The sequence below is a fragment of the Bos grunniens genome, chromosome 19 (genome assembly GCF_055505025.1).
Source record: "Bos grunniens cultivar Pamir isolate PY7600 chromosome 19, Bosgru_T2T1.0, whole genome shotgun sequence".
Taxonomy (NCBI): Eukaryota; Metazoa; Chordata; class Mammalia; order Artiodactyla; family Bovidae; genus Bos; species Bos grunniens.
This window is the reverse complement of record NC_141183.1, coordinates 44,935,938-44,963,926: the sequence shown is the minus strand read 5'-3', so window position 1 is coordinate 44,963,926 and position 27,989 is coordinate 44,935,938. Positions and strand designations below refer to the sequence as shown.

Here is a 27,989-nt window from a genome sequence, read left to right as displayed (position 1 = left end):
GTCTGCCCGGTTTCCAAGCTCATTCCCTTGAACCACATCAGAACGTCACGTCATAAATCCTCCCACCACTATAACGTGGCTCTGCTTCCTTCCTTCAAGAAACTGGGCCCTGATAAGTCCTCTACAGGCTACCCAGTTTGTGTTCCATTAAATCCAAGATGCCTTCGATTTCAAGATGCACCGTTATTTCAAGTATGCTAAGAGATGGCACTGTCAAATTATAACACACCAACAAATGTATGACACATAGCAATTTGAGATGTTAAAACGTGGGAAAAAAGTATGTCTTAGAACCTATAAAATGTGGGTATTAGAGGGGAAAGGGACTCAGCCATTCCTTGGCTGTGTGTATACTCATTGAAGGGCAGGTGACAACTCCATGCACGCATGTGTGTGTACACATACACACACACACATACACACACACTCTGTACTGTGAGCTCCTTCTCTGCTAATGATTTGTGCAGATAATCACACAACAATGTACTGGCCAGACCTGCCTTGTCAATGAGGACCCTCATTTTGCCAGAAGGCCACCAATTCAAGGTTACTCAACACTGTCAGCCAGAGCTTGTCCTGACCACCACCCACCTGGCTGGCCGGCCTGGCCAGCTTCGCCTCAGGGGTGCTGCAGACCTCCGAGTAGCCAAGCTGGAGGGACAGGCAGTTCTGCTCCTTGGAAAACTCCTGAGGGCAATGACTCGATGTGGCCAGGTGGCTGCACAGCCCACACCTTTCCATCCAGCCCCTCTCCCAGCCTCCTGGGGCCTGCAACCAGCCAGAGCCGCAATGCTTCAATAAGGCAGGGACTGCATGGCAGCGGCAGGCGGGCAGCCCAGGTCTAAGCTGGCTTTTCCAGCTGAGCACAGGTGGACAGACAGGCAGGCCCTGGCTGGAGGTGAAGGGCAGTGGCGCAGATCCCCTCTCCTGGGTAGAAAGACCAAACCCTGCAGATCAGGCAGGCAGCCTCTGGGAGGAAGGGCCAGGCCAAGCCCCACACCAAGCCCCGGAGGAGATGGCTGGTACCTGGGAACACGCTCTGCATCTCATTCACAGACTGCCTCTGGGCAGGCAGCAGTTACTTCATCCAACCTCAGAGAAGGCATCTGCAAAGGCCATGTTGGCTTATTTAAAAGCACAGAAGGACTTCCCTGGTGGTCCAGTGGTTAAGCTTCTGCCAGTCAATGTAGGGGACACAGGTTCGATCCCTGGTCCGGGAAGACTTCACATGCCCATGCACCAAAACTCCTGAAAGCTGCAGGCTCGAAAGCCCATGTTCCGCCACGAGGGAAGCCAGTGCAGTGAGAAACCCGCGTACCCAACTAGAGAGTAGCCCCCACTCTCTGCAACTACAGAAAAGCCCCCACAGCAATGAAGACCCAGCACAGCCCTACATAAATACATTTTAAAAAAATCTAAGTTATCTACAAGAAGTGAAAATATTTAAAGATTAAAAAAAAAAAGGCCAGAGGCTAAGGAAGTACAATCTTGCTCCTCCCATAAAGGTCCTCGGGTAGTGTGGTTTTTTCCCACCACCTTCCTATTTCGAGGCTGCAAGAAGTTCTGTCAGGGACTTCCCAGGCGGTCTATTGGTTAAGATTCTGTGCTTCCAATGCACAGGGTGAGGGGTCACTCTATGGTCGGGAACAAAGATCCCACATGCCACAAGATGCAGCCAAAAAATAAAAATAAAAAGCAGTCCTGTAGGTGGTATGGCTATCAGTCACAAGAATCAAACCAGCAGAACCTGAAGGAACTAAAAATAACAGTTGGCTCCTATGCCAAGCGTTGTTTTAAATGCTTCCCATACATTTACATATCTGATCCACATAACCACCCTAGAGGGAGGCAGGAGCATCATTCTCTTTTCCCACACAGGAAACTGAGGCACAGACAGGTTAAATAAGTTGCCTAGGATTCCACAAAGAGCAACTGGCAGAGCCAGGACTTGAACCCAGAGAGCCCGACTCCGGAGCCCAGGCTCTCAGGGACCACACTGTGCTGGCCCTAGTTACCTAACCATCCACCAGGCGCCAACTGAGCAAGGGTCAGAACCCACTGTGGGCACTGCGGGTCACAGGAGCTCACGTTATCTGCATTACTACCCTATGAGGTGGATAGTAGTATCACACCCATTCTACAGGTGGGAAAACCGAGGCTCAGAAGTCGAGATAGCGGTTGGTGGTGTAGTCACTAAGTCGTCGCTGACTCTTTGCAACCCCATGGACTGTAGCCTGCCGGGTTCCTCTGTCCAAGGGATTTCCCAGGCAAGAATACTGGAGTGGGTTGCCATTTCCTTCTCCAGGGGATCTTTCCAACCCAGGGATTGAACCTGTGTCTCCTGAACTGGCAGGTGGATTCTTTACCAACTGAGCCACCAGGGAAGCCCAGGAAGTTGAGGTAGCCTGCCCAAAGAACCAGAACTTCACGCAGCAGAGCCAGGGATCTACATGCAGGTGTTTTCTGGCTGTAACACTTTTTTTTTTTTTTTTTCCTGCTTTAAGAAAATAGGCATTGGGTGCCTGAGCACTTGTGTTTTGAAGCAGATATTTCTCCCAGGAAAACAGGTGAGCAAGAAGAAGAAACTTGCTCCTATGTCTCTCCTATCCTAGGAGGTAGACTGAAGTCTGGGGCTGACGGAAGACTCCTCTCTGCTCTCTGGTCCACCGCAGACAGCACTGGCTACATGAAATGCACGTGGTCCCTTTTTATGGAAATTAGGCCTGCAGAGCGCAGAAGGGTGGGGGTGATAAAAGATGACTCAAGGGTGAGCTAGCTCCACCCACTCTCCCACACTGCCGTTCTGATTAGGCCTTCCTCTTTTCGATCCCTTAAGAGAGAAAAGCACTCATAAGCAGAGCTGCAGATATTAATAATAACAGCTATAGAGCTTTGTTTTTGTTTGAATCATGTTTACATTGCTGGGGAAGAACCCACTTGTCTGGAAAGACGAAGCAGGTTGAATCAATTAAAAACACGTCCAACAGGCAACTTCCCATTTCTTGAAAGAAGTCAAGAAGACGGGTTAGAAAAGTCACTGTTACTTGTACTGTCTGCCAGGAGGAGCTGTGTCAAGGTCACCGGGAGCCCGCCTCCCCCAGACCTCCACGTGCCCCTTGGAGGATGCACTGGTTTCTGGACACCCAGCGTCTCCTTCCACTTCACACACACATTCACCATCAGGGCCCTCGGCTACAAAGAGATGAGCCCAAGGCTGCTGCCCAGGTGCGTGAGAACCCCCCAAGGAGACTGGGGCACACAGGTGAGCTGCCACCTGGCCACGGGTAGAGGGAGTGAAGATGGCGCTAAGGGAAAACAGGGAGCTGGAGGAGGAGACTAGGAAGCTGAGCCCTGGGGGCCGGGGGGTGGGGGCCAGCCAGAGCGACGTCAAGTGTGGGCTGCCAGCTCTCTGAGGGTCTTGAGGGCTGCGCCTGCCGCACCCCTGGCAGCACCTGGCCCATGGGGACAGAGGGACAGCCCCGACTGTGATCCACCAGCTTAGACAGCGTTTATGGACACCATCCAGGTGGGTTTCGCTGGTATCGACTCGTGGAATGGAAACAACAGTCTGACAAGGACAGTTTCCATATTTACTTGGACAGGCCCATGTGACCCAGAGATGGCCACACCCCCACACCTCTCCCCAGGAACGCCTTCACGTCCAAACCCCTCGACAGCAGGGGCCTGATGAGGACCGAGCACTGAAACGCATCTGTGCCCGCAACGTTCTCAGCTGCACGGCTGCTCTCCTCCTGGCACCCCGGCTGGCCCCTGGCACAGCACACCTGCCCCTGTCTCTCTTCCCCCGATCTCGGTGGCTTCCCTCCAGGTCCGTGGGTGCACCTCGTCAGCCATGGTCCATCCTCCAGGCCTCTGGGGTCAGAGGCTGGCTTCTCATGGAGGACTTCCCTCCCCACTCTCAAACACCTTTCCGCGCACTCCCTAGGACCCTGCTTTCTCTCTCAGCACCTCTCACGCTGCAGGCTTTCCCTGTTCGCCTGTTCTCTGCTGTCACAGTGCACTCCCTGAAGGCAGGGATTGTTGTTGGCTGGGTTCACTGTGTCCAGCACAGAACCTAACACGAATTAGATGCTCAACCATTGCTGAATGAAGGAATTGCCTATGCCGGGCAATGCGCTTGGTGCAGGCTGGGAGAATAGGAATGGGGAAGGATCTGTGCCCTGGAGACCGCCTGGAGGAGGAGACCATGTACCACAGCCCGGGGACGTGTTCACACAATGTCCAGACGCACACCAGGTGGGTCTCCCCGATCAGCACGCCTGTCCCGTGCTCAGCTGGCCGTGGGCAGGTTATCCAGCTGTGGGATCAGGCATGGTCCTGCACGGTCCTCCTCATCCAAGAGGCCAGTGACTTGATGCCATCAATGCCCAGTTGCTGGGTCAAGTCACAGAGGAAAACGTCCACCCCCAAGGATCCTGCAGAGCCAAGGCACTGTGCCCACTGCCCAGGCAGTAGACAATGCCAGAGATGCTTCCTCGTCCAAAGGCAATAAGCCTTGTGCTGGGGGCAGGGGGCGGTGGGGAACAGGGCACAGGGCTAGAGGGTGGGCTCCCTCTGCCCAGGCTGCCCCCTGCCCCCTGTCTAAGGTCCTGAGTCCCTGAGGTGTCTACCTCCCAGAAATGCTCATCTGCTATTTAATTTTGAACCTCTCTTCTCTATCTACACCTAAAATATAAAAGGCAAAGTGAGGGCTTCCCTGGTGACTCAGTGGTAAAGAATCTGCCTGCCAATGCAGGAGATGCAGGTTCGAACCCTGGTCCAGGAAGATCCCACATGCCACAGAGCCTGTGCACCGCAACTACTGAACCCGTGCTCTAGAGCCCGAGCTCCGCAACAACGGAAGCCTCTGCACAGGGAAGCCCGCACACCGCAGCTAGAGAGCAGCCCCTGCCCTGTGCAACTAGGGAAGAGCCCGTGCAGCAACGAGGACCCAGCGCAGCCAACAAATAAAACCATTTTAAAAGTAAATAAAAAGTGAAACTGTGAAGCCCCTTAAAGCTGAATCAGCTGTGAAACATCCCTTGGCATAAGAGCCACCTCAGAGGGGGGATTGGAGCCCTAGGAAAAGAAGTTTCTAGCCACCTTGGTGAGGAATGAGGAAGGTGCTGGAAGATGAGGGCTGACAGGGCTCCAGGTGAGCAGCTGAAGAGAAAGCCCCGGGTGTAGAGGTAGCTGGTCCCTGCAGGAGGGGAAGGGGCCAGGAGGCCATGAAGGGGCCAGTGTGCTTTGGGGAGGGGCCTGAATGCTCTGAAGAGAGGCCAGGAGGGAGGGAAGGTGAAGAACAGAAGAATATTCACCAACCAGTTCTCCTGCTGAAGCCTAGTGCCTCCCCAGGGCAGGCTGCTCCAGGCACTCTGATTTCTTCTTTCTGCCCTCAGCTGAACTAAAGTCCTTTCCAAGGACAGGCTCCAGGCAGTCTCTCTCAATGGTCCTCCTCGGGGCAAAGGCCACGCCTCCTGCCTGCTCACCTGGTCTGGCTGGTCCTGTCTGTCCTCTAGGTACAGTCTTATCTCATGCCTGCCTTAGTCATCTGCCCCACCGTCTCCATCAAAGCCAGGGTCTACCAAATTACAGAGCTGTTCCCCAGTTGGCATCTGCCCGAGTTGTACTGCCTGCTACTTAAGAATCCTACAGGGGACACAGGCACCTGAGTGAAGTCACAGGGACCTTGGAAACAAGCCAGATCAACTCTTCCTCGAGGGCTGGGGTGGGGCAGGGTTGGGCAGGGAACAATTCAACCCAGGATATCAGTCCCCCACCTCCCAACAGCCTTCAAAGACCTGGAGGGGTGGAAAGTGTCCACACTTTATAGTCCCCGGGGCACATAATCGGCATTTCATGAATGTCAGCTGAGCAGGGTAAAGCTTGGGACAATCGTGGAGTAAGCTGGTGGCGAGTGGGTGGCAAGACCAGTGACTTGCCAGTCAAAATCAGTGACTCTAAGACTCCACCAAGGCTGGGCTAGATGGTTACAAAGAGAGAGAGATAAGAGAACCCTACTGCAGGGTTCTGAGGTGCACCAGCTGGGACCCTCCTCCCAGCCCTCACTGTAAATACATTTCACCAGGGAAAGGACCTGGGGGTTTCCCTTCCCAGGAGCCCCTGAGATGAGCACCAGGCTCCAGGAAGGGAGGACAGAGGTTTGGTGGATCACCAGGAACCAGCCCAGCGGGCTGCCACCCAAGCCCCACACGCTGAGTTACCAGAGCCCAGCTCCCTCACCCTCCTTTGAGGAGGCGGCCTGTAAATCAGTCAAGGAACACAGGCATGTCCCTCAGGGCTGAAAAATGTGCCTCTCCAGCCATCTGTAGGAGAGCAGGGGAGAAAGGGACCTGTGGAAAGAGGTACCCTGGAGGGTGTGCAAGGATGGGAAGAAATAAAGTCCGGGGCTGCGTAGGGTTCCTGCAGCTCTCACTCGGTTCTCCAAGTCTCTGCTCCGCCCAGACCTCAGAGACGCCTGTCGCCCGCAGAGGAGCGGCTATGACAACTGCCACGACTACCGGGGCGGACCTGAGGGCTCTTGGGGCCCTGAGAGCTTGGAGCTGAGAACCCGCGCACACGTCCGGCCTCCGCTGGGAAGGAGCAGGGCCCTGTGCCCAAACCCCAAACCCCAAACCAGGCTGGTCCTCCCTCCTGTCTGGCAGAGACCCTTGGAGATGAGGGAAGCCCAGGAACACGGTCCGTGCAGCCTGCGAGAGCTACGGGGAAACTTCGCCCGTGCACGGCCCGGTTTGGGACTCAGCAGGGCCAAGGGCAGGGAGCTAGGGCAACACTGGCCCCGGAGGGGCAGGAGCCCTGGGAGCCGAGGTGGGGCGCGGGGGCGGGGGATGTCCTAAGGGAGGCGTCCGGACAAACAAACCTCCTTCCCAGTCCACTAGATCCCCCTCTAAACACTTTCTGAAACGGCGCCTAGGAGAGAACTGGCAGCCTCTCCTCGCGCCCCGGGGCTACCGCTACCCACCCTCTCACCAGGGACCCGGAGAGGGTCGGGGGTGGCGACTTACACCCCTGCGGCCCAGCGCACCCAGGCGCAGGTAACCGGACCTCCCCGGCCAAGGCGGACCCTCCCAGGGAAGGAGCCGGCGCCCGGACTGCGGGCGAAGTTCCGTGATCCGGCAACTTCCCCAGTCCCGGGCCCATGGGCCCGGCAAGGTGCGCGTCGTCGGGGCCCCAAGCCTCCCCCACCCCCAGCAGCCGCTTACCTGGCCCCCGGGGGCAGGCGGGGTGCGCATCCCCGTCCGGCCGCGCGCGGGTCGGCGTGCTGCAGGAGAGAAACTGGCGGGAGCGGGTCGGCGGGGCGAACGGAGACTCAGCGCAGGGAACAGCCCGGTGCGCGCGGAGACTGCGTGCCGGGTTCGGCACCAGTTGACGGCGCCGACCCCGCCCCCACCCGCGCCCGTTGCCGGGAGACCCGCGTGGGCCGAAGGGTTCTTTGTATCAAAGCCGCCGTGACATCACGAGGCGCCCGGGCTCCGGGTTCGAAGGGGGCGGGACCTCGCGCCAGGGGCGGGGCGAGGGGAGAAGGAAGCGCGGCCTGGGAACCCGAGCCGCGGGGGGCGGGGTCCAGGTAACCCCGCCCATTAAGGTAGGGGCAGGTGGCGAGGGCAATGCCAGTTATTGGCCGCGCGGCCGCGAGGCGGGCCCGGGCCACGCCCCCTTCCCCGGGCCCCAGCAGGCGCCTCCGGAGGTGGAGCTCGCCGGGCCCTCCCGAGCCCGCGCCGCCAGGTTACTGCCGCCGGCGTTTACGCGGCCGGGGCCCTGGGATTCCGGAGTTTGTAAATTCACGCGCCTCTCAGGCGGGCGCTGTGGCCGCCGCTACCCACTCCAAGCTACTCTGAGTTTGCTGTCACTGCTTCCTGGTTCACGTTTGCGGACGCGAACTGAGACCTGCCGACAAGCCCCTACACCCGCCGTCAACGCTCACTGCCGCCACCACCACCAGCCTGAGTCTAGTGACTCCTAAATTGATTCTCATCCTGAATCCCACCCACAAATTTCCCGACCTTGTGGTGTAAAGTCAAAGCTGTCTTTTTAACCAGTATTGGAATACAAAGAACCAAGCAAGCAGCAAAAAGAACTAAAAAAAAAAAAAAAAAAAAAAAATCAAAACAAGGAAAGGACCTTCTGTTGGAGCTTAGTAAATATAACGAGTCAAAAATGTGCTCCCTCATAACTCTTCATTATGCTGCAGATTAAAAGACGGCAAACTGTAAACCAGCAAATTTTGCAAGTGTGGCTTCCCTTTGACTTGACGTTGCACTGTGTAACCAGGGGAGGGTTCAGAGCAGACTTACCCTCCTAATTGTCCGGTTCAAGCCCATGTGAAGCTATCTTGGCCATCCCTGACTTCTCACTGACCAACGAGGTGGCACTTTGGTATGGGTAGCGCCCTTTGGTCCAACATCAATACACACACACAGAGCTTTTCAGCCCCCTTATCTTTGGCTCTTTGCTCTCAGCTTCCTCTCGCCCCAATATCTCCCTTGTAAACAAATTTCCAGCTGCCTTTCTGTTTACCAGGGCCTGTCTTTTGAGGCAAAGCATTCCACTGAGGCTCCCAGACCTGCTGGGGACTCTCCAAAATGGACAGCATTAGCCAGAGGGCGGGGAGCCTTCTGGCCAGGGTTGCATGTGGGAGGAGGCTGGGGCAGTGTAGGTGGAAACTATCACAACTGGCCCTCTCCTCCCTGCTTATGCGCTCCAGTTCTGAGATCTACATGTGGAGGCCACAGACTGTTTCTCACTCTGGTTTCGTGTCCACCCCCACAGTCCTAACACTCAGGAGCACCGTGGTGTACCAGAAAGAGCAGTGGCTTTGGAATCAGACAGACCTCGGTTTGAATCCTTTTGGCCAGCTGCAAGTCTTAGGACAAGTCCTATGACATCTCAGACTCAGTGTGTTCATCTGTAAAATGGGACTGGCACTGTCTACTTCATGGGTTGTTTTGCACCCTGAGCCAGTGGGTACACTTGATTTTAGGCATTCATCAAAGGTGTGCTGCCTGAATGAGTCCATGCACCCTGGGCCTGCTCTGCCTTTTCAGCTCCACCCTGAGACCTTAGCTTAGCTCCCTCAGGTGAGGTTTTAGGGTGGCACTGAATCCTGGGGTTCTGTCTCAGTTTCTCCTCTTTCCTTCCAAGTCTCTTGTTGCCCCTTAAGGACTATGAGGTTCCAGAAGGCAGGTCACATGACAGGGTCACCCAGAACAGGGGAAGAGAAGCAGAAACCTAAGGTGATCTTGGCTTTCTCCCAGTCAAGGTTAGTGGAGAGTCAGACTGGCAAGCCCCTCCTTGCCCCCACCAGGGGGAACCTGATGGACACGGTCCAGAGCTCCATAGAGGGGGTGATGCTACTGATCCCTCTTTATTTCTCCTGAAACTGGTGTGGTAGGGAGCATCTCCAGGTATTTGTCCTAAGAAGCAGAATGACAGAGAGGAGTATCACAATATGCTAGCATTGGACAAGCTGAGTTAAAGCCTGCCAGTTCTACAGTGTACCATGGGCAAGTCATGTAATAATTCAGAGCCTCAGTTTCCACCTCTAAAAAGTGGGAACAAGACCTTGCCTCTTCCAGTTGTGAGGTTTAAATGAAATGATAGGCACTTCCCTGGTGGTCCAGTGGTTAAGACTCTGCTTCCAATACAGGGCTTCCATCCCTGGTCAGGGAACTATGAATAGATTTCACATGCTGCCACTAAGAGTTCACAGGCCACAGGTAAAGATTGCACATGCCGCAACAAAGATCAAAGATCCTGTGTGTCGCAACTAAGACCTGGTGCAGCCAAATAAATAAATTAAATAAATAAATACTATAAAATAAAACACTCATCCCCCATGTTATGGATGAGAAGACAGAGGCTCAGAGAAGGCTGGGAATTTGTCCAAAGTCACACGGCGAGATATCAGATGAGTAGAGACAGGGCTCTTGACTGCCAGTGCCAGACCCTCTCTTTCCTAGGGATGGGGTCAGACAGGCCCGAGGTGGGGAGCGGCAGGGAGGTGATGCCCTCACATGCTTCCCCGGCGCTGTGAATCTCCTAAGGGGTCCGACTTGTCTCTTCAGGAGAAATAACATTCTCATTAAAAACAGAAGCCCTCTCCCAGGGAACGTACCCAGGAGTAATTTTCAGATTGCAAGTCACTCTAATGGATTCTTCTTACGTCATGAAACTGATTATGCCACCATTGATAGGAGCATACTCCCGTGACGCTGAATGCCAAAGCCAGAGAGAAGCAGATGGAATGCTGACAAGCAGGAGTTAATGGTCCTCCAGAAGCTGATGGGGGCGGAAAACACATGATCACCTGGGTGATCCAGGTGAGGAAAGAGATTAGTGAGTTCTCTCTGTACCATGGTTATCTACCCTTGTTAACTTTCCTTCTGCTGCACCATGCAGTAGTTAGCTCAGCATCAGAGGGTGTGAAGAGACAACATTTTGTACATGTTTGGGGCCATGCGGGAGGCCAGGCTAAGCAAGTAGGGCATCATCATGGTCCAGGGGTTAAGAATCCATCTTCCAGGGGCTTCCCTGGTGGCTCAATGGTAAAGGATCCGCCTGCCAATGCAGGAGACACAGGTTGGATCTCTGATCCAGGAAGATCCCTGGAGCATGGAGCATCCCATGCCATGGAGCAACTAAGCCCGAGCGCCATGACCACTTTGCCTGTGCTCTAGAGCCCAGGAGCCGAAACTATTGAGCCCAAGAATCACAACTACTGAAGTCTGTGCTCCTAGAGCCTATGCTCCACAACAAGCAATGAGAAGCCCTCAAATTAGAAGGTAGCCCCAACTCACTGCAACTGGGGAAAAGCCCACACAGCCAGGCAGACCCAGCACAGCCAAAAATAAATTAATAAACATAAAAAACCAAAATAAAAACAAATGAGCATGATTATGTTTTTTTTTAAAGAAAAGAATCCACCTTCCAATGCAAGGGGTGAGGGTTCAATCCCTGGCGGGGGAACTGAGATCCTACAAGCCCATAAATATTATTAAAAAAAACAAAAACAGGGAAAGAGCTCTCTCAACATTACCTGGTGTTAACATTAGTCAAACAACTGATGCCAACCAACATGAGCCAAATGAACAGAGAACAACATGAATCATACCAGAGTTGGGCAGGGGGCAAGCGTCAGGTCCAGTAGTTCTCAGGCTGGGTTCCTTGAAACCCTCAGGGTTCTATGGAGACCTTGCAAAAGCCGGGTGAGGGTGTGCTCTACATAAGTAATAGGAATAACTCCACTTCTATCTGCTTTCCGTGAAGGCTTCCACAGGAAATTGCACGCGGACAAGGTGTGCCATGGCTTAGAAGGTGTTTCAAATCACTAGTGAAACCACTCATTTCCAAACAAGGAGACAAGCCCAGAGGTGGGAAATGGCTTCTCCTCTCACAGTTCACAGCAGAGCCGGGATTAGCGCTGGGCTCCTGACTCTCTGTCTAGGGCTCTCCAAGACGAATATCAGTCATCAACCAGGACTGTCAAACTGGTCAAACCTGGTCACACATTGGACTCTATTTCTGTCCAAACACCGTATCACCAGCTACTGCTCTGTGTGTGGAAAAAAGCCCTGCACGCTGCTGTCTCAGACTTCACCCACCCCTAGCACTTGTCTTCCCTTGATTCCAAAGTCATCACCCCAAGTACTAAACAAGTCTCAGCTTTCTGGGACTTCCCTGGCGGTCCAGTGGCTAAGCCTCTGTTCTTCCGTTGCGGGCGGCACGGGTTCGATCCTGGGTTGGGGAAACTAAGATCCCACATGCTGCAGGGTGTGGCCAAAGACATGCACACAAAACAAAGTCTCAGCTTTCCATTCCAGGGGACAATTTCAACCTTTGATAACATCAGCAGTGGCTTCAGAAAGAGAAACAGGTACTAAGGAAGTAGGTGGGATCATGGGATTACAGAGGCCTCTTAACCCCGAGGAAAAGACCTTCCCACTCCCCGACTGCTCCAGTGAGGGCCTGTCCAAGGGTCTGTGCTGCACAGGGAAGAAGAGGCACCCCGGACCACCCCTTGCTCTGGGAGCTGCGGTTCGGACAGCACATCACTTCCTATCCTACCTAGCCCAGGAGCAGGTCTTGGACCAGGTGTGTGCCCCGGAAACAGGAGCCTCCTTCTACTGGCAAATACCTCAGTGCTGGTGTCTGTCCTTTGGCTTGGATGCCTTAGCAATCTGCCCCAGGGCCTGCGGTCCTGTGTGGTACCTGGCTGATATCTATGCAGTTGGGCTGGGACCAGGTCCTATGGACTCTGGACACGGGCCGAGTGTTAGAAGGCTAGGCTCTATTTTTGTCAACCTGTGCTCATGTAAACAATGGGTTTTCTTACTCATGCAAACCCAGTAAGCAGGGAAAATGGTCAGAGAACCTGCCTTCCCTCTGACTCAACCAGTCCTCTAAGAGGAGGTGGTGGTGAGTGAGGAGGAAATGGAACTTGGACTGGGAGAGGGCAAGGAGGGAAAACTTCCCTGTCCTTTACTCTCTGTAAAGTCAGGTGACTGCAAACCCTTAAGAGCATAAACAACTCTCTTCTGTTTCAAATGCCTCCCCTGACCCTCCCTACCTCCTCCCAGACCTGGCAGCCCACGTCTCTGATTTTTAGGAGTGGATAGTAAAGCCACTGGTGGCTCAGAGGTTAAAGCGTCCGCCTCCAATGCGGGAGACCTGGGTTCGATCCCTGGGTTGGGAAGATCCCCTGGAGAAGGAAATGGTAACCCACTCCAGTATTCTTGCCATGGAGAATCCCATGGACAGAGAAGCCTGGTAGGCTACAGTCCATGGGGTTGCAAAGAGTCGACTTCACTATACTATAGTAAAGCCGCAGTTCCAAAATCGCGCTGCGCACTGGACTCACTTGGGAGCCTAAAAAAGGTCAATGCCCAAGATTTCCCTGGTGGCGCAGTGGATAAGAATCTGCCACAGGTTGGATTCCTGGTCCAGGAAGATTCCACATGCCTTGGAGCTACTGATGCCGTGTTCAAGGGCCTGCCTGCCACAGTCACTAAGTGTGCTGCGATCAGTGCCCCAAGAGCCTGTGCTTGGCAACAAGAGCAGCCACTTCAGTGAGAGTCTGTGCACTCCAAGGAGAGCAGCCCCACTCGCTGCAACTAGAGAAAGCCTGCACACAGCAAAAAAGACCCAGCGCAGCCCCCAAAATTAAAAAAAAAAAAAGTCAGTGCCCAGGTTATATCAGATAGCAACCAAATCCCAATGGCTTGGATGGGAACCGGGAGTCAGCTGTTTTTAAAGATGCCCCAGGTGACTGCAATGTAACAAAGTTTGGGAACTACTTTGCCAAAGGCTTGTGACTATAGTGGGAGCTGGAGCGATCGCAGGCGCAGGCATCATTCATTCATTTCGTCATTCACTCACACATCTTCTATGAGCCAGACCCTTTTCCTCGTGCTGGAGACACAGCTGTGATCCACAGTCTCAGTTCCTGTGGCCCCTGCTTTCAGGTGGGGAGAGTCAGACAAAATTCAATGAACGGATGATGATGTGTGACATGTACTATGAAGGAAATGAAGGAAACCAAAGCAGGACAGAGACTTTGGGGGTAGAGGACTATTTTCACCCTGGATTTAGACACTGACTTTTGCTTCAGGGAAGAGCAGCTGGGCCCCCGCCCACTGTCCTGGACTTTATCCTGCCGTCTGGGTAAAAAACAGCTTTCCCTGGACATTCCGCAAGGTCCTGCCTTTGGCCCCTCACAGGGCTCGCTGCTTAAGTCTTTCCCTTAAGCTATTTCTTTAGGTGGGGCCTGGCATCTCTTCTGAAGTTCCTGAGATGGAATCTGAAAGGAGAGAAACAAGGAAATGAGAAAGACGTTTTCCAAGATCCAGATGCCCTCCTCCTAGCTCGTGTCAGCTCTGAGCTCTGAAGAGACACCCTCTGCCCTAGTGAGTGCCTCGGCCAGGGGCTCTGCAACCAGAGAGAGACCACTTCCCCTGCAGCTTATTATTAATAGCAGCTAGTAGTCACGTACAGATGTGAGAGTTGGATGATAAAGAAGGCTGAGCGCTAAAGAATTGATGCCTTTGAACTGTGGTGCTGGAGAAGACTCTTGAGAGTCCCTTGGACTGCAAGGAGATCAAACTAGTCAATCCTAAAGGAAATGAACCCTGAATATTCATTGGAAGGACTGATCCTGAAGCTGAAGCTCCAACAATTTGGCCACCTGATGCAAAGAACTGATTCCTTGGAAAAGACCCTGATGCTGGGAAAGATTGAGGGCAGGAGGAGAAGGGGACGACAGAGCATGAGATGGTTGGATGGCATCACCGATTCAATGGACATGAGTTTGAGTAAACTCCGGGAGTTGCCGATGAACAGGGAGGCCTGGCGTGCTGCAGTCCATGGGGTCGCAGAGTTGGACACGACTGAGTGACTGAACAGCAATAGCTAACTATTGGACATCCACTGTATGCCTGTCATTTCATTTCTTCTCATTTATTTTACTCCAGTCATCTTGTGTGATAGATGTTCTGCACCTAGATTACAGATGAGGAAACTGAGGCTTGAAAGGGTTAGTGCTTAGCCAGGGTGGCAGAACCAAGATGCACACTCAGATCTGTGGGCCCATGTCCAGGACTCCCAGCTGCCTCTCTTACTGCAAAACCAGTTTATTGGCAGCAACTGAATGGTCTGAAATCACCAGAAACTAGTTAATAAGGATGACAAAAGACTGTGAGCAAGTCAGGTCCCCTGCCCTTCTCCATCATTCTTGGGGCAGCATCCACTGTCCAACTCAACATTACTTTAATCAGTGGCAGCTCTTACCTGGCTTCTGTGATGTGTCCCTATGCACCTTGTGATATGTCCTGGAAAGCGTCTTGCCCTTGAAGGTGAGATATCCTCCCTGCCTGGCTGACCACATGAGAGTGGAGAGCTAGCCACCCTTCTGGTGGGAACTTGACTGCTGCCTCCTGCCCCACAGACAAGCCCAAGGAGATGAGCCCTGATTTTTCCCTGAGTGCTACTGGATGAGAGAAGAAGGATGGGGCCAGGGCTCTAGGGAGAGAGAGAAGGAAGAAATATTTGTTGCTTTCAAAAATGTATTTTGCAGAGCCCCCATCGCACTGTGAAAGCATAAAAAGGGCTTTGTGGTTCAATCAGCGGGCAAAACTCTTGGCTCCTCCTTGGAGATGTCACAGAGCATGTCAGGGGAGAGAGCCTGGGGGTTTCTTAAGGCTGTCCAGCTTTGGACAGAACCCCTTCTCACTGAACTAACAACAAAAGGACTCGGTGTTGTAAGGAACATACTTGGGAAAACAATGCATCAGGCTCCTGGCACGCTCACACTCAGACACACAAACACACACAACAACATGATGTTAGTGTCTTCATTTTAAAGATAAGAATAGCAAACATCTACAAAGTACTTGCTGTGCGCCAGGCTCTGTTCTAAGTGCCTCACATGATATGCATTCATCTAACTTTCACAACAATCTGGTGAGGCAGGTATTATCCCCATTCTACAGATGGGGAAACTGAGGCTTAACGAGGCTACTCAAAGACATAAAGCCTATAAATGGAGAGCCAGAATTCAAACCCAGGGAGCTGACCCCAGAGACAGTGCACCAAAACAAAAGGAGGCTCAGATTTGTAACATCACTTCCTCAAAGCAATCACAGTGGAGCCAAGATCATTTATTCATCCAGTCACTAGTTATTCAAACATTCACTGAGCAGAAACCACAGGCCAGCCACCTGGAAATATAAGAAGGGGACGCAGAGTCCAGGGCTCACTGGTGTCAGAGCTGGACACCCAGGGCTGAGAGCTAAGGCAGGGGGGTTCCCTGCCAGGCACTAGCACGGGTGCACACTCGTGTGAGCTGTGTGTGTGAATCCCCAGAGAGGCCCTCCACTTGAGATGCTGGGGTCCAAACACTACCTGGGCTGCTGTGTCCTTGAGCTGCAGTTTCTGTATATGATGGGGTCCCATTCCGGCTCTTTTCACTCCAAGCCCGGGCTCCTTTCTCAGCTCCCACAGCTTAGCATCCGAGCTGCCCTCTCTGCTGGGTCACCCACCCCAACCCTCCCCAGAGTCGTTCTGGAGGCAGCCTGCCCAGAACAGCTGCTCTCCAACAAGGTGGGGCCCCAGGCCCGCTGAGGCCCCCTCACACGGGCACGACCCCTTCTTCACAGCCCTGAGTCCTCCTTGCACCTCTGCTCTCAGCAGCAATTCAGACATGCCCCAGGAACGCTCTAGGCTGGAGGCCATTCATCTCAGGAATTCAGCCGCTGCTGAGGAACATGACTTTGAGACAAGCCTGGGAGTGGATGAACGTCACTTTACATCTTTTTTTTCAGGGCAGAAGAACGTATCCTTAAGGGCTTGTAATTCCACTCGGAGAACACAGTCCCCCACAATTGTCTCCTCCATTATCTGGAGATGAGAAAACACCCCAAACCCACAACAAACAAGCCGGCCGGTAAGCGACAAAAGAAGGGCTGCGGGTTCTGCAGGATGAGAGGCCGGGAGCAGGGCTGGGAGCCGCGGGCGGCAGGCAGGGAGGTTTGGTGGGGTGGGGCAGGGCCAGGGCGCACTGGGACCCACCCAGGCAGGCTGGGCCTGGCTGCCCCTGAATAAACAAGCTCATCTGGAGCTGGGAGCCAGCCTCCCTCTCAGACACACACACCTCGTTTGTGGCTTCTCTTCCAGGGCCGGGCTCGGCAACGGGAAACCAAAGGCCCTGGCCCCAGGACACTGAGCCAGTGTTCCTCCCACTTAGGGGAAAACCACAGCCCGGGCGGGCAGACGGTGTCCAGGTACAGACGTGGGAGGGGCCTGGCCCAGAGGAGGCCCTCGCAAGGGAGGGAGAGAGGGAATGCTCCCTGCGCCCGGAAAAAGAAACCTTTCTTCTAGGCCCAGCCTCCTGCCGTCTCACTCAACCACAGGACCACATTCACCGCTGGCCAGCCAGGTTCGAACCCCAGCTCTGCTTCAAGCAGATAGCTGGTGTTCAAGTCGATTCCTGCCAGCCTCTCATCACATTTTCGTTAACCAATCAATCCCTGACCTGGTTTTCCGCACGTTTAAAGACACGTTATTTGATGGATGGTGTTGATTCATTACCATTGAACTCACAGCCCTGTGTGCGTGTCGGGTAAATTTGCTTCAGTCGTGTCCAACTCTTTGTGACCCCATGGACTGTAGCCCGCCAGGCTCCTCTGTCCATGGGGATGCTCCAGACAAGAACACCAGAGTGAGTTGCTGTGCCCTCCTCCAGGGGATCTTCCCAACCCAGGGATTGAACCCTTATCTCTTATGTCTCCTGCATTGGCAGGTGAGTTCTTTCCAGTAGTGCCACCTATAACTCATGCTTGAACAAAGTTTATGCACCACGCATTTTCTCCATGAGGCATATCACAGCTTTCCCACACTCTGGAACACGAGGAGCACTTCAGTCCTACATGTGGGGGTCATTTTTAAACAGCAAAAGCTGGCCCCGCCCCCGCAAAAACAAAAACAAAAACAAAAAAACACCGCAACAACATTGCTTGAAAAAAACAAGGGACACTTGTTTGCAGAACGAGTTGAAAGTGAAGACCTCAGCTGGGCACCTCCAATTGTCATCTCTGAGCATGTCTGCCGATGAGCACGAAAATGCTGTGGGTGTTGATTTGGGGATTACAAATACATTTTAGCAAGTCTGCAACTACAGAGTCTGTAAGATATGAGGATGGACTGGGTCTGTGCTATAGGGTGACTGAGGGATGGAGAGGGAGGTGGGTGTTAAGTGAAATAACTCTCGAAGAACACTTAGAGGTGTGGGCCAGCGGCACGGTGGCTAATGCGTGTGATCACTAAGGGTACTTAGCACAGCGATAGCGCCACATCTGTCTGTAGTGTTACTACCTCTATTACCTGCTGAACAGGTAATCCATACCTTTGTTGCTCCCTCTGCTTGGAATATCATTCCTTGCACTTTCTCCAGCTCAGGAAGCCCAGAGGCCAGGGTTTCAAGTTAGTTTGGGGCTGGGTTTGAATCACACCTTCACTGCTGGCCAGCTGGGAGCCCTCAGGCCAAGTCGGGTCTCCTCCTTGCCATGGAGCACTGCTTCCCCTTGCTCACCTGCAGCTGACGATTGCCTAACAGAAGCAACCAGAAGAGACCCTGCTCCTGATCCCTCCATGGGTCCCCACACCCACCTGTGCAGGTCCCTCTTGCCTTCGATCTGCTGCAATGCCTGGTTCACAGAGGGACCCTTCTCAAATCCTTCTCTTTGTCCCTGCGACCACCCCCAACCCCAGATACTCCTTGTATCATCAGTGTCCCCTTTGAAATGTCTTTATCTCCATATGAGATTATGCCCTGGCTTTGAAAATCCCTCCCGAAGCTCCACAGGGCAGAAACGAATAAACCAGAGCCACATGGGTCCTCACCTCACCGTAGTACTTGACCCCATGGGACCTATCTCCTTCACCTTGTCAGCCTGGTTTCCTAGCATGCCTGCCTTCCTGGTTTCCTCCCCAGAAACTTCTCCTTTTCCCGGGGCTCCCTAAGGTTTATGTCTAGCTTGGACCTCTCCCCCGAGGTCCCGACTGTCCGTGGAGGAAGTTTACTGAGGGACGAGTTAGGGGTCGACCCAGAGACGGCACGAGGGAAGCAGGATGGAGCAGAGGGAGAGGTGAATAGTAAGACAGTTGTAACGAGGCCTCACCTGACCCTGCAGGTGCTTTGGAGCTGGGATGGCCCCTCAGTGTTGTCTCCAGAAGACGCCAGGGAAGGGACTTCCCTGGTGATCCAGTGGCTAAGACTCCATGCTCCCAGTGTAGGGGGCCCAGGTTCAATCCTTGGTCAGGGAACCAGATCCCACGTGCTGCAACTAAAGAGTTCACATGCCGCAACTAAAGATCCTGCCAACTGCAACGAAGATGCAAGACGGAAGATCTTGCGTACCTCAACTATGACCCGGCACAGCCAAAGAAGTCAACAAAGCTTCAACAACAACAACAAAAACGCGTTGAGCACCCAACAGAGTGGGGGGCTCACTGTAGGTGCTTAAGGGGTGCTAGTCCCCATCCTACCCCACCCCAGACTACCTGCTTCCTTCCAGTGGGTCATGAGAGCTACATTTCATCCATTCCCCCCTTCTGCTATGCCTATCAATCTGAGGGAGAAGCTTATTCCCCTACTGTGGTTTTCTGAACCCAGTACTCAGGCTCCTCCTTCCCTACTTGTTTTTTTTAACTCTGAGCTTTGTCTTAACGGTTTAAGTGCATCTTGTGCCTCACACGGTGAGCACCTCCAAGGTAACAAGTAACAGAGCATCAGTAGCCCCTGAAGGAATACGAGTGGGTAGACCAGAAAGCCAGGACAGGGCTGGCCATGGGAACTGGGTCTGTGGAGTTGTACTGATGATGCAGGTACATGAGAACGTCAGGAAGGCTTTCCAAGTCTGTGAGGCTGACTGCTCTTGGAGTCTGATATCCCAGAGAGGTCACAGCTGCTTTTGGTAGTAGCGGTAGTATGACCTCTGAGAAGGTCATGAGGTCCCATGAGCCTACAAGGGCATCTGTGCATCTATGCCAACCACATGGTGTAGCTGAAAGAGCTGGGATGGTAGAGGTTTGAATCCCAGCTCTACCACCGGGTACATATATATCAGCTAAGGAAGACCTCTCCCACTTGAGCTCCATTCTCTCATCTCAGAGCTGTCAAGGAGATCGAACAAGATAACCTTGGTTTAGCTTCTAGCTGGGCCTTGGTCACTGTGCCAGTTTCCCTTCCAGATGGACATGCATAAATCAGAGTAATAAGAATTCATTCCTTCTTTTCATGTCTCAAGAGAGAACTTTCTTTACATTCCAAGTCAAATGATTTCATTTTTCTCTCCTTTAAAGATCACCCTTGTGGCTCAGCTGGTAAAGAATCCGCCTGCAATGTGGGAGACCTGGGCTCAATCCCCGGGTTGGGAAGATCTCCTGGAGAAGGGAAAGGCTACCCACTCCTGTACTCTGGCCTGGAGAATTCCACGAACTGTATAGTCCATGGGGTCACAAAGAGCTGGACCCGACTGAGCGACTTCCACTCACTCAGAGATCACCCGACACGCCTTCAACGTCTCATACCGTCACCATCCCATTCGGAACCGCCTATCTGTGTGATTAACTGGGGCTTCCCTGGCGGCACTAGTGGGTAAAGAACCTGCCTGCCAATGTAGGAGACATAAGAGACACAGGTTCCATCCCTGGGTCAGGAAGATCCCCTGGAGGAGGGCATGGCAACCCATTCCAGTATTCTTGTCTGGAGAATCCCATGGACAGAGGAGCGCGGTGGGCTACAGTCCACAGGGTTGCAAAGACTCTAACACGACTGAAGAGACTTGAGCATACACTCATGCACGTGATTAACTGATGTCTTGGTTACCTCTCCCAGACTGAAAGTGTTTTGACCCCAGACCTCAACACTGCGGCCAGCCCACCGCGAACACTATTAGGTGAGCTAATAGCATATCTTCAGCACTAAGTGTGGGGCTACAGGAGTTAACACTGCACACACCTAATGCTCAAGACAACCCTGAGAGCCAGTAAGATTAAAAATTAACACTTACGAGGGCCTCACGCTGTGCCAGGCACTGTTCTAGGAGCTCTACACATATTAGCTCACTCGATCCTTCACAGTCCCACCAGGTAGATGTATACACGCGAAGCGAGTAAAGCTTAAATGTCTAAGATCCTCACGTGCTCCGGAGGGGCCCTGCCAGTGTGTTCAGGCGGTCACGTGCTCTGTAAAATTTGCACAAGGAAGCTACAAAAAGATCCTTAAGGATGACTCCATACAGTCTAAGAGCTTGAGGTCTCACAAAATCTGGATGCTCCAGAGCAGAGGCGCTACTTTTCCCATTTCACAGATGAGAAAACTGAGGCTCAAAACCATTACATAAACTGCCCAAGGACATTCAGAGGCAGGATCTGGATGCAGGCCTGCCTCCCAAGCCCTTCCACTCTTCTGCAGACCTCTCGAGTCTAAGAAACAAAGCCCCGAACAGTAGTGACACGTGTCTGCCCAAGACACCTTGGCATCTATGGGATCTGAGCAGAGGGAGGAGGGAAGGAGGAAGGAAAGGAGGGAAGGAGAAGCTCTGATCAGAAGGGCCCCAAGTCAGAGCCCTGGGCCCCTGCATTTGGCAGCAGAATCCTGGTTAATCCAACCGTCTCCTTCACACACCCCCTTGTGACCCAAATCCACTGTTGCCTTTCCAACTTCTGGGAGCACTGAGCGCAAACCGCCATGAACCAGGCCAGTTCACCCCAAATAAACCTGCTCTCCGGCCTCTTCCCCTTCCTGGGCCCCTCCACCCGCGTGCCAGGGCCCAGCCCATCTCGAATGCCAGGCTGAGGCAAACAAGAGCTGGCACACTCTGCCCTTGAGGGCAGCCCTCCTCTGGCTGCTTTGCAAAGGGCCGGTTTCAGCTGCCCGGGCATTCAGTTACCTTCATTAGAATGGGCCCTGAGAGCTGGCCAGGCCCTGACCGCTCAGGGCAGATTCTATCCCATCGGGGATGAAAGAAGAGCAAAGGAGCCGTAATGGAGCCACCGAGAGGGAGAGGGGTGGGCGGCGGAAAGAGCGGGCGAGGCGCCTGCCAGGCCCTCCACAGGCTTGAATGGCCCCTCTCTATTGCTGAGGCCTCAGGACAACCAGAGAGGTACTTCGAGGCCATTTCTGAAGGTGGGCACCAGCCAGATGCTAGACCAAACTTCCCAATTCCAGCGGTACCACTCAGATGAGAATGAAGTCAGAGGAGGACTATGGGGTGGTGGGCAGTGGGATAGAGGGGCGCTGTGAGGTCCTTTCCAAACATCAGAAGGCTCGAGGCAGAGATTCGGTTTAAGGACATCTGGACTTTACTTTCCAATTGGCTGCACTCTGTGGCATGTGGGATCTTAGTTCCCCGACCAGGGATGGAACCTGCGGCCCCTGCATTGGAACCGTGGAGTCTTAACCACTGGACCACCAGGGAAGTTCTTAACTCCACTTTCTTTCCCAGACAAGAAAGTGGCACCAGGGCCAGAAGAGCTGATGCTTGAAAGCGTGCTATTAGACCAAAGTGCAGAGGTTGGAAGTGCAGTTTCTATCAGAAATTGAAAGTAAGCTTTCAACTGAGTATAAGTGGGTGTTGCCATAACAAAAATTGAGGTTTCGATATTGAGGGGGGCAGCAGCCTCTGTCCCAATAAGGGAATTCTAGGGCAAAGGTGGCTCTGTCCGGGGCTAAAAGAACTGATAACCAAGCCTAACCCGAGGTGTGCAATGAGGGGCTGGAGGGGTGGGGAAGGGGGTGTTTTTCCTGGCCAATCTGTAACCCACCACCAGAGCTGCAGGTGGCTGGCAGGGCTGGGGAGGCTGTGGACACCCAGGCAGCTATTGTGTAGGACAAGGATTGAAACCCCAACCAACTCTGCTGCATAATGGCTATGTGACCTTAGGACAGTTTCTTAACCTCTCTCAGCATAATTTACCCAGCCTGTAAAAGGGGCATAAACAGCGACATTTCTACGGACTTTATTATGTGCCAGATACAAGGCTAAGCACTTTATTTGTACTAACTCATTGAATCCTCACAACACCTCAGGAGGGAAGCTTCACTTCCTCAACCTCCAGGTGAGGAAACAGGCACCAGCGGATGAAGAAACGTGTTGAGGACCCACAACTAGGGGCTTCCCTGGTGGTCTAGTGGTTAAGACTTCGCCTTCCAATGCAGGGGGTGCAGGCTTAGTCCCTGGTCAGGGAGCTAAGATTCCCATTTGTCTGTCTGCCACAAAACCAGAATATTAACAACAGAAGCAATGCTATAACAAATTCAATAATGACCTAAAAAACTAAATGAATGGAAGGACCCACAACTACACATGGCAGATGTGGGATTCGATCCCAGGCTGCCTGGATCCAGGGTGCATGTATTTATCCATGACAGGACCCTGTCTCTGTCCCCTTCCCCTGGGACCTACCCTTGGCAGCTGAGCCACACAGGTGGTGTCCTTCTGTGATTTGGGGTTGGGATTTTGATGCCCGAGAGGAGCGAGGAGGCCCAGAGCTCAGGTCTGGGGCTTTGGGACCAAGAAGGAGAGTCCACACCAGTGATTCCAAACTGATCAGAAGAGCTTGCTAAGGATGCAGATCCCTAAGTCCACCCCAGCTCCTGAGTCATGCACTGGGGCCCAAGACTCTGCATTTCCCACCAAAACACTGGCTAGGGGGTGAGGTCTCTGGAGCACGACCCTAATTCCTCCCTGGCTGCAGCCATCATAGGAGGCAGGGGAATGACCTCCCGACCCAGAGCCAGGAGAACTAGGATCCAGCCCAGCCCCACTCACAGCTGGGGAAGTCCAGGGCCGCAGATGGTCTGTCTCCCCATCTCTAAGATGAAGCATCATATGAGACAGCCTCCGGGGGCCCTGCCCTCTGAGATGCTGTGACTTTGAGCCTGTGCAGCCCTGGCTGAGAAGATCTAAACCCGCCCACCCTACCCCGCTCCTCTGCTCTTGGTAACGAGGCTGCAGAGCTAACGTTTCCTTTTGATTCTGGGCTCCCAGAGGGAGGAATAAAAATAACCATGACAGTGACAGCTGCTCAGTCGTGAGTGGGCCCATGCAGTGGGAAGCGTGGCACAAACCGTGGCCAGCTTCTGCTTGATGAGCCCCAGGAGGCTGGGGAGACCCCCACGCAGGGAGCACAGGTCTCCCTGAAGCCGTCAAACACACCCGTGGGGGACGGCAATTGAGCCCATGTGTCTGGCAGAGGATAACGGTATGCGCCTTTGGCCCTTTGGCCCAGAGGTCCAGGGTGTGCTGCTGGGGACCGAGACTGGTGTTCCCAAAACCCCCGGGGCCACGCCAAGTGACGCTGAGCCCTCAGCCACCCCAACTCTCTCTGGTGCCCACCCTGCCAGGCCCGGCCTGCAGCTCTGTCCCCTTCATCCCACTCAACCCCAACACTCCCTGAAGCCAGGAAGTACTGTTGTGCCAGTTTACAGATGAGGAAACTGAGGGCCGAGACGCCGCCGGGTGTGAGGCAGCACAGCTGACAGGTGGCAGGGCTGGGGCTCCCGCCTGGAGTCCGCTGCTCTCCGTGAAGCTGAGGGCCTCCCAGTGTGTGTTCATCACACAAGAGGACGAGGTCCCAGGGCGTTAACCCAGCGGGTCCCAACCTCTCTGGCACCAGAGACCGGTTTCGTGGAAGACGATTTTTCCACTGACGAGGGCAGGGAAGGAGGGATGGTTTTAGGATGAGTCAAGTGCATTACATTTATTATGCTCTTTGCTTCTATTATTATCACATCAGCTCCACCTCAGACCATCAGGCATTACTAGATCCCGCAGGCTGGGGACCCCTAGGTTAATACGTCCAGCTTTGGTGGATTTACCTTTCTTGGCTTCAGGGTTGGTTGGCTGCAGTCCTGAGCCAACAGCCAGCAAAGCAAGATCAGAGCCGAAGCGGGCTTACTGATCAGTACCTAGCCGAGGTTTTGTTTAGAGGACTGAGGGGTGGAGCTAGCACCTCTGAATGCCAGGGAAGGAAGTGTTGGGTCCAGCTTTGCAGCCAGTCAGCTCTGGGACCCTAGGATGGTGCCTTGCTCCCGCCCTGAGGTGGGTCCAAGGCCTTCACTGCTTCCCTGCACATTTCCAAGGCGATATCCCAGACCCTGTCTGCTGTGCACCCATCCACGCACCGGCCAGGGCCGCCCGAACTTGTGCCCTTCCTCTCACCAAATCCTACTTACACAAGCAATAACACAGCTTAGGGGTCCATCGATAAGACTGAGAACCGCGATTTCCCAAACTTCTCTGCACATTAAAATCACCTGAAGAGCATTACAAACTCTTCACATCCAGGACTTCCCTGGTGGTGCAGTGGATAAGAATCCACCTGCCAATGCAGGGGACATGGGTTCAATCCCTGGTCCAGGAAGACCCCACATCCCACACGCTAGGAGCAACTATGCCTGTGTGCCACAACTACCGAGTCCGCTGCTGCAACTGCTGAGGCCATGTGCTGCAATTAATGAAGCCGCACACCTGGAGCCTGTGCTATGCAACAAGAGAAACCACCGCAATGAGAAGCCTGCGCACTGCAACGAAGAGTAGCCGCTTCTTGTCACAGCTGAAGGAAGCCTGTGCAGAGCAACAAAGACCCAATGTAGCCAAAAATAAATAAATACAGAAATAAATTAAAAAAAAAAAACAAAAAAAACTATCTGCATCAGGCCAAACATGAAGCCAGTGAAATCCAGACCTGGGCGTGGGACCCAGGTATCAGCACAGCTTAAATTCCCCAGGTGATTCCAAGCTCAATCGCAGGGACCCTCAGGCGCACATCTCAGACTTCGGGGGAGCACGTGAATGAGCCACCTGGACTCTTGCTAAAACGCAGCTTCTGTCCCAGCCGGTCTGGGTTCAGCCTCAGAGTCTGCAGAGTCCTCAGAGACAGGCACCTGTGTACCCTCCCCGGACCACACTCTGAACAGGAAGGACCTGGAGTCTGGGCGACAGCGGTCCCCACAGCGTGTTCCTGAGGGGAAGACAGGGTCCCCAGACAAGTGTTGTCAGCCTCTTTGACAGTCCCGAGGGAAAGCACCATGTCAAACTGAGGAGTCTGACACCTATTTCTTTATTTTCTTGCTGCATGTGGGATCTCGGTTCCCCGACCAGGAGTAGAACCTGCGCCCCCTGCATTTGAAGCACAGAGTCTTAACCATGGGGTCAGCAGTGACACACCCCATCGATTTCCGACTGGCTGTTTGGCTCATGGCGTTACCAGGCTTCCTAGTCGTGGTTCTTATCTGTGCATCTTAGGGGTCGGCTGAGGGGTCTTTGGGGAGGATGGAGGTGTGGATGGCGTTTGACCTGAGTCAAGGCTTGTGTGTGGGGAGGGGGCTTTCTGTCTCACCCGCACACCTGCTCCTCTGTGGCAAATGGCCTTAAGGTACTTATCGGACAGGTGGGGATGGGGAGCTGGGGGCGGGGAGCCGGGAGGCTGGGGATGGTGGGGCTGTGAGGTAGGTGAGAGGGCTGCCACGGGTAACCCTGGCTGCAGTGGGTGGAAGTCTGTGGGCAGTGAGCGTCTGTGGCGGGGTGTGGGTAGGGAACCATGGGTGCGGGGCTCTTGGGTGGTGGGCTGTGGAAGGTGAGGGCTTAGCACGCCACCCAGCCAGGTTTACAGCAGAGTTGTTCTCTACTAGTCATGTGTGATCACTCCTGTGAAGTGATACCCAAAAAAATACAATTTTGTTTCCATGAAAAAACAGTCCTGGAGAGAAAGCCACCTGCTAGTCATGGAAAGCGAGAAAAAAATAAAGCGGTCCAAGAACTTCCTGGTTCTTTGCCAGACAATAGAAGTGAAGTCGTAATATTTATAGCTATCCGTGTTTCCAGGGCTCCACTCGCTGTCAGGCTCCACAACCAAAGCCTCGGGCTCCGACTCCATCTCCTGAATCTTCACAAGTCTGAGGAAGAGTGTACCAGGCTGTGCCCATTTCACAGACAAGGAAACTGAGGTTCTGAGACATGACAAGATGTACCCAAAGTCTCACTAGGAATGGGACGAGCTGGGATTCAGACCCCGGTCTTTCTGACCCCAAAGTCCAGGCTCTTAAGGCAAAGTTGTGTGCCTCCTCTCACAGACAGCAGACACTGCTCACTTACCACAAGGCCGGGTCCTGAATTAAGCATTTTAAATGTTGTGTTTTTCCTTTTTAAGCAATGACAACAATGCAGGCTTGGTGAACCAGGACACCAAATATGAGTGTCCAACATGCTTACTTCTGCACTAGACCCAAAGACTACTTTTTCAATGGACTCCAAACCCGAACTTGAAGTGCCCCACCCCAGACCCCACGTCGGTATTAGCACACTGATCCGGCCCAGCCCCACCTGAGCCTATGCTGGGAGGCAGCCGGGCCATCCATCTTGCCCAGAATTTCCTCCTTCCATCAGGGGCACCTGAGAGGCCTGGGAGAGACTGGAAAGATGGAAAGAGCACTGGGGCCATCAGCAACTTCTGGTCCACGCTGGGCCCTTCCGTCCCGAGCCCTGCCCTGTACCTGGCACCATGCAGGCTCTTGGAACCCCCAGAAGGTGCAGTGAAGTGCCAACCCCTCCTCTGCCTAGAACAACAGAGGAGCCTGGCTGGGACAGAAGGACCCCACCATCAGACAGAGGTGTGAGGGCCATGGCGGAGGGGGAGGCTGCTTCTGGTCGGTGGGGGTGGGGAAAGAGGGCTGGGAAAGGTTCTGGGGTGGCAGCTGAGCAGTCCCCTAAATGCTTAGCGCTGCTGACAGAGCAGAAGGGAATCCTAGGGAAGAGAACAGCAGAGGCAAAGCCTGGGAGTCAGGAGGGCAGGCAATGTTCGAAAAATACGGGGTAAGTCAATCTAACACAAGCAGGGAGGCTGCAGAAAGGTTTTGATCAAAATGACCAAACATTCACCAGGACCTAGGAGGTGCCAGACACCAGAACAGAGATGAGTGCCAGACAGCCTTTGGCCTCCCGAAGCTCAGAATCCAGTGATAAAGAAAACTACAACCCAAGCATCTTATCCTCATTTCACAAATGGAGATGCTGGCCCCAGAGAGGTTAAGTGATTTGCCCAAGACGATACAGCCCATCCATCTCAGAAGCAGAACTCCTCTCCCAGGGCCCTGCACAGCTGGAGGGCACCTGTAGACTGGCAGCTGGCTGAGTGGAGAAGGGGCTTGGAGAAGGATAGGACTGAAGAGCTGACACAGGGGACAGGGGCAGGAGCCACCAGTGGCCACCAGCTGCAGCCAGGACGTCAACAGACAGGCTGTTGCAACAGTCAGACAACCATGATGAGGCCCAGGCCCAGGACTACCATGTTCAGCTGCACAGGCTGTGCACCGCACAACTCCCAGATGTGCCATCCAGCCCCCTTCAAAGTTGTGTAGCACAGCGACCCTCCTAGGAGACAGAGGGTCCAGACTCGCACGTGATGGTGTACGC

At 53.7% G+C, this 27,989-nt stretch overlaps 1 protein-coding gene and 1 long non-coding RNA gene across 5 annotated transcripts in view; one reads left to right on the top strand and one right to left on the bottom strand.

The window, feature by feature from the left end:
- RAB11FIP4 (RAB11 family interacting protein 4) overlaps positions 1-27,989 on the bottom strand; it is a 101,788-nt gene that overhangs the window by 27,865 nt on the left and 45,934 nt on the right. Inside the window, exon 1 of one of the 4 annotated variants that reach the window (XM_086360203.1) lies at positions 11,132-11,247. The exons of 1 other annotated variant lie outside the window; for it this stretch is intronic. Coding sequence is in view for 1 of the 3 variants with exons in the window: in XM_086360201.1 (XP_086216327.1) it covers positions 7,224-7,253 (30 nt within the window). In the remaining 2 variants the exon portion in view is untranslated. Of the gene's footprint in view, positions 1-5,322; positions 5,401-7,223; positions 7,444-11,131; positions 11,248-27,989 lie in introns of those variants that run through there. 2 more of the 4 variants (XM_086360201.1, XM_086360206.1) reach the window with 2 other exon arrangements.
- On the top strand, positions 3,648-5,008 carry LOC147352496 (uncharacterized). The gene is made up of 2 exons (XR_015148227.1): positions 3,648-4,257; positions 4,757-5,008. It is a non-coding gene; the product is annotated as an uncharacterized LOC147352496 (long non-coding RNA).